General features: G+C 41.5%; 2 protein-coding genes across 2 annotated transcripts; one reads left to right on the forward strand and one right to left on the reverse strand.

Moving 5' to 3' along the window:
- Positions 1-6,843: 6,843 nt before the first annotated feature.
- LOC120292567 (protamine-like) lies at positions 6,844-7,953 on the reverse strand. Its single transcript, XM_039310825.1, has 2 exons — positions 7,903-7,953; positions 6,844-7,176 (listed from the first exon to the last, which is right to left on the reverse strand). The coding sequence occupies exons 1-2, from the start codon at positions 7,951-7,953 to the stop codon at positions 6,844-6,846; spliced, it is 384 nt and encodes a 127-aa protein (XP_039166759.1).
- Positions 7,674-9,663, forward strand: LOC104441358 (crocetin glucosyltransferase, chloroplastic). Its single transcript, XM_010054487.3, has one exon. It carries the CDS (start codon positions 7,988-7,990, stop codon positions 9,404-9,406), a length of 1,419 nt encoding a protein of 472 aa, XP_010052789.2. The 5' UTR covers positions 7,674-7,987; the 3' UTR covers positions 9,407-9,663.
- Positions 9,664-9,878: the final 215 nt, after the last annotated feature.

Raw genomic sequence — 9,878 nt, forward strand, 5'->3', positions numbered from 1 at the left:
CCCAAGCCAAGCTTGCCCAAAGAGCCGGCAAGGCTCGGCCTCGCCTTGGCCGGGCAAGCTCGACAAGGCTCGGCCTCGTGGGCCGGGCGAGGCCACCACCCTCGTCGGCCGATCGCCACCATGGCCGAGGTCGGCGATCAGCCAAAAGAAGAAAAAAAGAAAAAGAAAAGAAAAAAGAAAATAAGGAAAAATAAATAAGAAAATAAGAAAAATAAGAAAGAAAATAGAAAAAATAAAATTAAAATATTTAAAATTAAAATAAATAAAAAAATTATACAAATTTACCAAACGTGTTTCTGTTCATTTTTATTCCCGGAACAAGTTTACCAAACGCGTTTTTTGTTCAAAAATTGTTCTCCGAAACAGAAACACTTTTTTTCTATTTCGTTTCCGAAACAATTTTTAAACGAAATGTTACCAACCGCACCCTAAGAAGCTGAAAGCCTCGGTCGAGCCGGGAGGGCCTAGTCGAGCCAAGACGACATTAAATGAATACGCATGAGTGTTGATTATGCATAAGCATGATATATAGATGTGTTCATTATTAAGCCAAAGGTAAGCATGCATTAAAGCATGTTGTTATGGATATCTAAATGTATTCGAAATGTAATAATAAGTTTGCTATTGACCTGCCATCAACACTATTTACAAATGTTGTACTTGCTAGGCTTCAATGATAAAATGTTTTCTTAGTAGAGAAATAAAAATTTTACCTACTAAGTTTCCCCAAAACTCACTCCCTCATATTTTAGTCGTGTAGGCATGGAAGTCTCACGTCAGTTTTGCAAGCTAAAGTCATGTTCTAGGAGATAAGAATTTCCTTTGACATTTATGGAAACTTGTAGTGTGATGTAAAAAGAAGAGAGGACCCATAAAGAAATGGCTTGTAAAAGTACTGTTATGATATAAACTAGCGTATTATGTGTGATGTTTGTCCTAGTCTTCCAGCTATTGTTTGTCTAGGGAGTTATTTATTCACGTTTCTGCATGTGCATGTTAACAAAATAAAAAGAATCGAGACCGCGGTAAGCTTAGGGCGTCGCAAAAATAACCCTTTCATTCATGACCTTAGAGATGTAGTTGGGTCGTGACAAAAGTAAAGGTGACATGGTGATGATGTAGTGGATGATGTCAGCAGAGCATAGACCAATGGTGCGTGCAAGCACGTGTTGTTAGGGACACTTTTCCAAAATGAGCAGTGGAAGTATGCAGAACAACAACTAAAGGATTCGGTCTTGGTGGAGAATTGGTGACGATGCGGCCAGTGCCGCTGGCATCACGGCGGCCACTGTGTGACAAACTCGAAGGGAGCAGCTTAGACAATAATGGCTTTGATACCAAGTTGAGATTTGTGTATGAAGAGAAAATATTGTTCATTAACTAGTGAATAGTATACGAGCCTATTTATAAATTTTACATAACATCTATATAAAATAATAAATCAATTTCGACATAGGAAAAAATATTGAGTTACAGAATATCCTAAATCTATTTTAACACCTATCAAGGCACATCAAGCCCATCAACTTGCCGCTGCAGTAGGTCATCACTGTCCTCCACCCTCATTGATCACAGTAGCCGATGTCCTCCCTCTCTATTCACAACGCCAGCGATTTTGGAATGGAGGTCAAAGGTCGAAGATCTCGGACAAACCACTTTCACTACAACGGTGACAAGAAGTAAGACAGAGAGAGATAGTGGAGTCAGATTGGTAAGATTTCAGTCGAACACATTAAAAATCAACACAAAATAAGCTAAAAGAACAACGACCCTCTTTTGAACCATGGAAGGGTCACGTAAAATATCAAATACTATCCAACTCAAATGGGAATGCCCTAACATGTTAATTTCCTGTTTCTATTCAACTAGTGTAGTAGCTGCGAAATTTTTATCAAGTTACTTGGAGAACAAATACAAGAGTTAACTACAGTATAATAAAAAATAATTATCTACAAAATTAAATAATATAATATTTGGAAATATGAATGAAAGGTATGGATGAACTCTAATTGTTCTTTGGGTAAAGAAGGATCTTAGCAATGAACTTGACTATGATTGGTAGTCCGGATAAGATAACAAAATATTTTATCCGGTGTTTGGCGATGTCCTTTGAATTGAATAAATCTGAATATGCCTAGATAAAACACTGGATAAAAATCAATGTTAGGACGTGGGATAAGCCTAGATTTGATATTTTTTTTGTTAAATAACTTCACGATTTTCTTCCAACATGGAGTGACTGAGTGACACATGTAGCTTGTCAATCAATGTGCAAGGACTACCTCCATGATAGTTGATTACTATCGCCTCCGACCACCGTCAATCATCAAAGCCATCTAGCCGATCGTGCTTCAATGACTAAGGGTGAAAAGAGAAGTTATAAGTCACATGACCATCACCATTGAAGAATTTGACTCCTTTCACGAATGCACTTAAAAGGGTCCCATTGTCCACAATAAAGGCATGTCTGCCCTCCACCCTCACCATCCACTTGTGATCTCTATCTACCTCCTCTCCACCCCTCACTACCTCAGATCATTGGCTCCGATGTCAAGTGGGACCTGAGTGTCATGTGCGGCGTCCACCACCTTGTTATTACCCTTCACCTCTACATCGATCGTTGTTGTCTTGTTTACCAAATTGTTGTGATTGCTACCTCCTCAGTCACTTTGCAATGCCCTCGGCAACCTGAGGCTTGTCTTCTCTGGTGTATGAATCGTCTTTGATATGGTGAAGCCGAGTGAGGACTACAGTCTAGAGGTGGAGATGGCAAAACTGGTGGTGGATGAGACTAATTGGAGGGAGCTAGAGAAAGCAAGTTGGAGACAATGGTAAGGGAGCTCAAAACAGTGAGATTTGGATATCTCAAGAAATTGTGTTGAACAGTGAGATTATATATATATATTATCCTATCTTAAATTGCACCAAATATGTGATGAGATTTTCTACAATTCGGAGGATATTTGGGGAATTTCTACGACCTTATCCTATTCAATCTTAATCCAAATTTGAAAGATCAAATGTAGCCTAACTCTATTATAGAGGGAGAGAGAGGGTCCCTGCTATGCCTAAATGAGTGGGCCACTATCCAATTTGGCAAAATTGTCAGGAAAGCCCAACTAATAAAGGTGCTTATAAATTCTTGGCGACCCCATAGCATGCATGCAACGGAGGAGGAAGAATGAGTCATTATATAGATTATGAGTAAAAGGTTTTAGGATCAATTCAAGTTTCACCTAGAACTTAGAATCTACCCGTCAAAATCGATTCCCTTGTTTTTGAAACTTGGAACTTGTCTTGCATATCGTGGAAACTACCTTGAAACTAGTGGCAGGGTAGGTTTTAGGGTCTACTCAGGTTCCAGTTGTATTCTTAATTGAACAATTGTAGTGAATCGTCACCTTTAATGACTATTATTTGTTGTTACAATACATTGACCACAATTTTTTATTTAGACATACGAAGAATATGAAATATTAACAAAGCAAAAGTCTAAATCATTGATATCGTCGGAAATGAAAGCTTAGACTAGTGGTTCCAGATTACACACTCGTCATTGAACGCTATTGAATACTTCAAGATAGTGCAAAAATATAGAATAAGAAAAAATAAAGATTTGTCTTAATTTTCAAGTTCCACGTTCTAGGAACCTCAAACATACCCATCGAAATTGGTTCTACAATTTTAAGAATTTGGAACTTAAAATTAGACTAGTTCTCACCAAATTTCTCGATTCTACTCTGAAAGTATGCTCATCCCTAACATAGATCTCCCGCCAGGGAGAGGGAGAGGAGGGTAGGATGAATTTTGTAAATTGTAAGTAAATACCTACAGGTGGCATATACTTGACCGTGAGACACGAGGTAGACACAAATTAGGGGAAAGAGTAGATGACTGCTCCATCAGTCGGACCCACCATACAATTTATGACTGAGGCTACGTAGCAAATTTGTCTGGTTTGCTGCTTGCAGCATTAAAAACCCACTTGGGTTGGATGGGATTAACAAGCAAATCCTACTATTCTTAGAAAAAAAATAAAAAGAAGAAAATCAGATTAACATCAGATACATCTCCTCATCCTACGACCCTTTCAAAATCCATTTTCTCCATCCACCATAACGTAAGATTTGAGATCACAAGGGCTTCGTTATAAATTCAGCATAATTTTGTTGTTAGGCTAGTGGGACTTTCATCTATACTATTAAATAAAGTAAGGAGGATCTCCTTTTTAAAGAGATTTGAATCTTCTATTTTCCAAATATCTTTGTTTACAAACATTTTTATACCTGGACAAATGCGTAAGTATATATTATTATATTTCTAAAAATTTCAACGTTACAGTTTAGATATATTCTATCTTGTGTAAATTTCCTTAAAAGATGTCAAATCTTAAAATATTTTTACCTTTCCACATATTAATGCGGTCTTTTTTATCACTAGTTTCTTTTAATTATTTAATGATTAAAATATTTCGTGATAAACTAATGTCAATTTCATGCACACACATCATGGGTGCACAATTGCTAGTACTCATGAACAAAAGTGGATATGTGAAGCGGGAAATATCACAATTTATCTTCATCTATTATTTGACAAATTTCAGAATCTTTATCACATGATGTGATTTTTTTTAGGTTATCATTAAATTAATAAAACGTCGATAGCTCTCTCTATCTGACGCTTTATACTTGTACACTTTGCGAGTTTACGCTAGTGATTGCACTCATGCCTTTCTTATTTCGATGCGTTATTTGGTCACAAAGATTGAAAGATTATGGAAACACATATATAGTGACAATGGCTTTGGGGACCACCATTTTGCCAACGAAAATTGAAAATGGGAGCCTCTTGGGCAATAATCTCTAAGCATATTAATAGGTTGTGAAACGAAGGCTAGAAGCAATAATTATGTGGTTGAAGGCTTGTTGTCTAGAGAGACAACCATATCGGAGTAACAAAGTGATGCTGGTGGAAAATCAAGTCCTTGACCAATGGTTCGGTGAGAAAACTTTGAAATAAATTGAAAAGTGAATCTACGTTATTTGTAAATTAGTAAGTAGAATTTATTTAACTTTTGGATCAATGTTCCACCTCTAAAATCTATGGTCGATTACTCCATGGATTTCTTTTTCTTGAATAATGTCATTGGATTTGTTTCTTTAAATATTACACACATGTAAAACCAATGGATTTTTAGTGATCCTATAAATAGAACGGAATGGGAGGGGTCAATTTGCAATGTTATGCAAGCACAACCCATCAAATTGTACTACACAGTCCCCCTCTCTAGGTTATAATCTGACTCAAATGTCGGACGCTCGGCAACTGTGCAGCTCTATTTCCATGTAAATATTATGAAAACAAAAATAAAACCTGTGATTTGCGTAGCTTTGATCTAACATGTATATCATCAGTCTAGTGCAGTGGTTAGCCTCTATCACATCGTTCAACAATTTCAATATGAAAAACAAAACATATCTATAATCCACTAAGGGATAATGACATTAGGCCTTCAGTTTTTACTAAATTATTCAATGTCATCCCTGAAATTTCTTTATGGAAATCCCTGAAATTTCTTTATGGAAATCCATGAAATTTCTTCATTCCATATTGTCCGTAAACTTTCTATTTTTTGTTCAATGTGCTCCTTTCATTAAAAATTTAATGAAATTTGTTGACATGATCATTAGAGCTATAAACTTGTCTATTTTTTGTTCAATTTCGTCCTTTGACTTGCCTTAATTTGAACATAGTGAGGGTCATCAAATATTCTTCAATAAGAGCCTCAATCACCCTTATTTTTTACTAGTAAATTTGAAAAAATATTTCGATACTCGTTAATGTATTTGCATAAGCTTAATCTTGATGAAGAATAATTTTTTTTAGTTTAAATGGATCTTTTTACCATTTAAGAAACACTAGGACTTGTTCAATAAAACAATAATGTTCCTCGTATGTAATATGATGCATTTAGATACATTTAGAAAGAGCCGCGCTTTTTCCATTCTTTATATGACTTAGACACTTTAATTTTATTTTTATTTTTATTTTTATTTTTATTTTTATTTTTGTATTTTGACTATACTATTCATTGTGCAACCTACAACTTCTGTTACAATTTTACAAAAATTGTCCATTTTTCTGTTTGTTCAACTCTTTTTGTTTTGTTTCTTTTTCTTTTTCCTTGGGAGTCCCATTTTTTTCTGTCTTTCCACGCTTTTAATGCATACTCCCTCGACTCCTGCAAATCCTCTCTCTTTTTTCTCTTGCATGCTACTGATCTCTGAGTACCGTTTTTTCCCATCCACCATGGACGACACTTGCAGCCAGCCATGGACGACACTCATCCATGGCTGCTTTGGCCATGAAGCTTGACCTCAAAACCGGAGCTTCAAGTAGCGCCGAGTTTCGCGTCTGGCAGCATGCCAGTCCTCCTCGACCTGAAGTGGCCATGAGCCAACTCGAACTCAAGCCATGGCATACACAAGGGGAAAGTAAAGAAAAGTAGAGAGAGAAGAGGGAGAGAGAGAGAGAGTCAAGGGCAGAAACGAAGGGGAGGAGATAGAGTAAAGGTGAGAGACAAAGCATTAACGGAGAGAGTGGGGAGAAAATATTGGGTGGATTTTACCCTCCACATAGGTGAAATGTATCACCATACAAAAGTCGACACGTGACAAATTTGGGCCCACCTGTCAGCGCCCACTCTCTTCGTTAACTATGTTTCTCTCCCATTTACTCTCTCTCCTCCCCTCTGTTTGTGCCCACAACTCTTTCTCCCCCTCTTCTCTCTCCACTTCTCTTTTCTTTTTTCTTGCCTCTGCCATGGCTCGAGCTCGAGTCGGCTCATGGTCGCTTCAGAACCGATTTCGGATCAACGCGAACTCTCTCCGTCTCTGAATTGGAACCACCAGAAGATCCATCGCGAGCGCTCCTCCTGCCACTCCTCTTCTCATCCTTCCTCGACCTCCTCCGCTCCTTCTCTCTATCCATGCATCCTCTCTCCTTCTTCCTACCACTACTACTGCTACCGCCGCTGCTCCCCTCTCTCCTCCTAGAACCACTCCTCTCCTTCCGTCGCCGGTGCCGATGCCGCCGAGAGGATTCGTCCAAGGCATCGGAATCCGACAGGGACGACAACAGCGATTCCGACTCAGTGTCCGTCTCCGAGTCCGATCGCTGTGACGACCAGCGAGCTGGTCATAGTGACCGCCACTGCCTTGATGATCGTCTTGCTTGAGGAAGATGACGAGTCCGGTGGCGGCGCTTGGAGCGAGTCTATTACGTAAGGAGGAGGAGAGTCGGTGACGGTGGTGGCGGTTGGAGAAAAGAGAAGTAGAGAGAGGAGGGAGAGAGAGGGTCGCGGGCAGGGGCAAAAGACGTCGTGGGCAGCTGCTCAGACTAACGAGACAACGACCTGGTCGTCGTTAAGGGAAATTTTCTCGTAAAAAGAGAAGTAAGAGAGAAGAGGGAAAGAGAGGTGTGGGCAGAAACGGAGGGGAGGAGAGAGAGTAAAGGGGAGAGAGACGAAGCGTTAATGGAGAAGTGGCGCTGACAGGTGGGCTCAAATTTACCACGTGTCGATTTTTGTATGGCAATACATTTCGCCTCCATGTAAAATCTACCCAATATTTTCTCGAAGAGTGGGGGCAGAAATTTTGTTGGTTCAAGTGACAGGTAGGCCCAAATTTACTACGATCAGTGTATGGTTTAATGTATCATCGTACCTGTCATATTAAAACACACCCAATATTTTCTCCGGCCATTAAACACACCTAATATTTTCTCTGGGCATGGAGAACAAGACAATCGAGACCACACCACTCGCGCAACTCAAGTCAAGGAATTCCCTCATTCGTCATTCAAGAAGTAATAATTTCAGGCACGTCCTTATTTATATCGGACAGTCTCCACCTCAGTCTCCTCGTTAATCCTCTCCACATCCACATACCGCATATCTTCTGTCGAGTGTTATCTCAGAATCATTTCCATGTCCAAAGAATTTGTTCAAGCCTCGTCCATGGCACCTCCACATTTCCTCCTCGTGACCTTCCCCAGTCAGGGCCACATAAACCCTTCCCTCCAATTCGCCAAGCGTCTCGTTCGTGTCGGCGCTCACGTGACCTTTGCCACTGCCATTCATGCCCACCACCGCATGGCCGAATCGAAATCTCCCCCTGAGGGGCTATCCTTCGCCAGCTTCTCCGATGGCTATGACGACGGTATCGACTGGGAAGATCTCGATGGATACATGGACGAGCTCAAGCGACAAGGATCGGAGACTTTAAGCAACCTCATCGCCTCAAACCTTGAGAACGGTCGGCGATTCTTGGGTGTATTCTACACCACCCTCCTTCCGTGGGTTGCCGACGTCGCTCGTTCTCATGGCATTCCTTCGACACTTGTTTGGATTCAACCGGCCACTGTTCTGGACTTCTACTATTATTACTTCCATGGCTACGGCGATCTTATTCAAAGCACGAGCGACAATCCTTCAGTGCCGATCCAATTGCCTGGGTTGCCGCCTCTCATGGCCTGCGACATACCCTCATTTTGCAATAGTAAAAATGTGTACAACTTCAGCCTCCCGTTTTTGCAACGGCATTTCGAGATACTCCTTGAAGAGGCCAAGCCAAGGATTCTGACAAACACCTTCGATGCGTTGGAACCGGATGCCATACGGGCTATCGATAAGTTTGAGGTGATTGGGATCGGGCCGCTGATACCGTCCGCGTTTTTGGACGGGCAAGATCCATCAGACACTTCCTTCGGAGGTGATCTCTTCAAGAGCTCGAGCGGCTACATGGAGTGGCTGGACACGAAGCCAAAAGCGTCGGTGATCTACCTGTCGTTTGGGAGCATCTCCGTGCTATCAAAGCCGCAGAAGGAGGAAATGGCAAGGGCGCTCGTAGAGGTCGGCCGGCCGTTCTTGTGGGTCATTCGGGAAAGCGGGAAAGAAGAGAGAGACGAAGATAGATTGAGCTTCCAAGAAGAACTAGATAAGCTAGGGATGATAGTGCTGTGGTGCTCGCAAGTGGAGGTCCTATCGCACCCTTCAGTGGGGTGCTTCGTGACGCACTGCGGGTGGAACTCCACGTCAGAGAGCTTGGTCTGCGGGGTGCCCATGGTGGCGTTCCCGCAGTGGAGCGATCAGCTAACAAACGCGAAGCTCGTGGCGGACGTGTGGAGGACCGGGGTGAAGATGACGCCCAACGAGCTAGGCCTGGTGGAGAGCGGCGAGATGAAGAGGTGCTTGGAGCTGGTGGTGGGAGATGGAGAGGAGGGGGAGGAGATGAGAAGGAATGCCCGGAAATTTAGGGATCTGGCGAGGGAGGCTGTGAAGGAAGGGGGATCTTCGGACAAGAACCTCAGGGCCTTCGTGGACGAGGCCAGAGAAGCGGCTGAGTGAGTGAATCGTCTGTGGTGTCACTGTCACCGGTTAACGTGGTGCTTTCATGTCGTTTCTTTGGGGACTTTCACTAAATATATATTATGGCTTTTATGTAATCCTTCGTTTGGGCATAAAGTCTAGGCGTTATTTTCTCTGTTTTCTTTTTTTTCCCCTTCTGTATTGTATGGTGTTCGTGAGAAACATCAGCATGTTAAAAAGCGTCGCACCGTATTCCTTCTATTTCAGCCCGTCATATATGACGCTTCCGTTGCTAAGTCTTGAATCTTTGATGGTGGGACCTCTCCGCTGATGGTAAAAGCATTTCTCAACGACAGAAGGATTGTGGTGTCTTGATTCTTTTCAATCATCCAAATTAGTAGCAATTAGGTATGAAATACTCGATCGTCGTATCTTCTTCCGTCTCAAACTTTGACGGGGAACGAGAGGCTGTGGTCTCGACAGGAGCTGGGGTTTATGGCATATGTTAAAG

Source organism: Eucalyptus grandis, chromosome 4 (genome assembly GCF_016545825.1).
Source record: "Eucalyptus grandis isolate ANBG69807.140 chromosome 4, ASM1654582v1, whole genome shotgun sequence".
NCBI lineage: Eukaryota > Viridiplantae > Streptophyta > Magnoliopsida > Myrtales > Myrtaceae > Eucalyptus > Eucalyptus grandis.

Coding starts and splice junctions, on each gene's coding strand:
- LOC120292567 (XM_039310825.1), bottom strand. CDS start 7,953: ATGCGGTATGTGGATGTGGAGAGGATTAACGAGGAGACTGAGGTGGAG. Junction 7,177..7,902: donor AGGAGACTGAGGTGGAGACT/GTCCGATATAAA, acceptor TGGTCGTCACAG/CGATCGGACTCGGAGACGGA.
- LOC104441358 (XM_010054487.3), top strand. CDS start 7,988: ATGTCCAAAGAATTTGTTCAAGCCTCGTCCATGGCACCTCCACATTTC.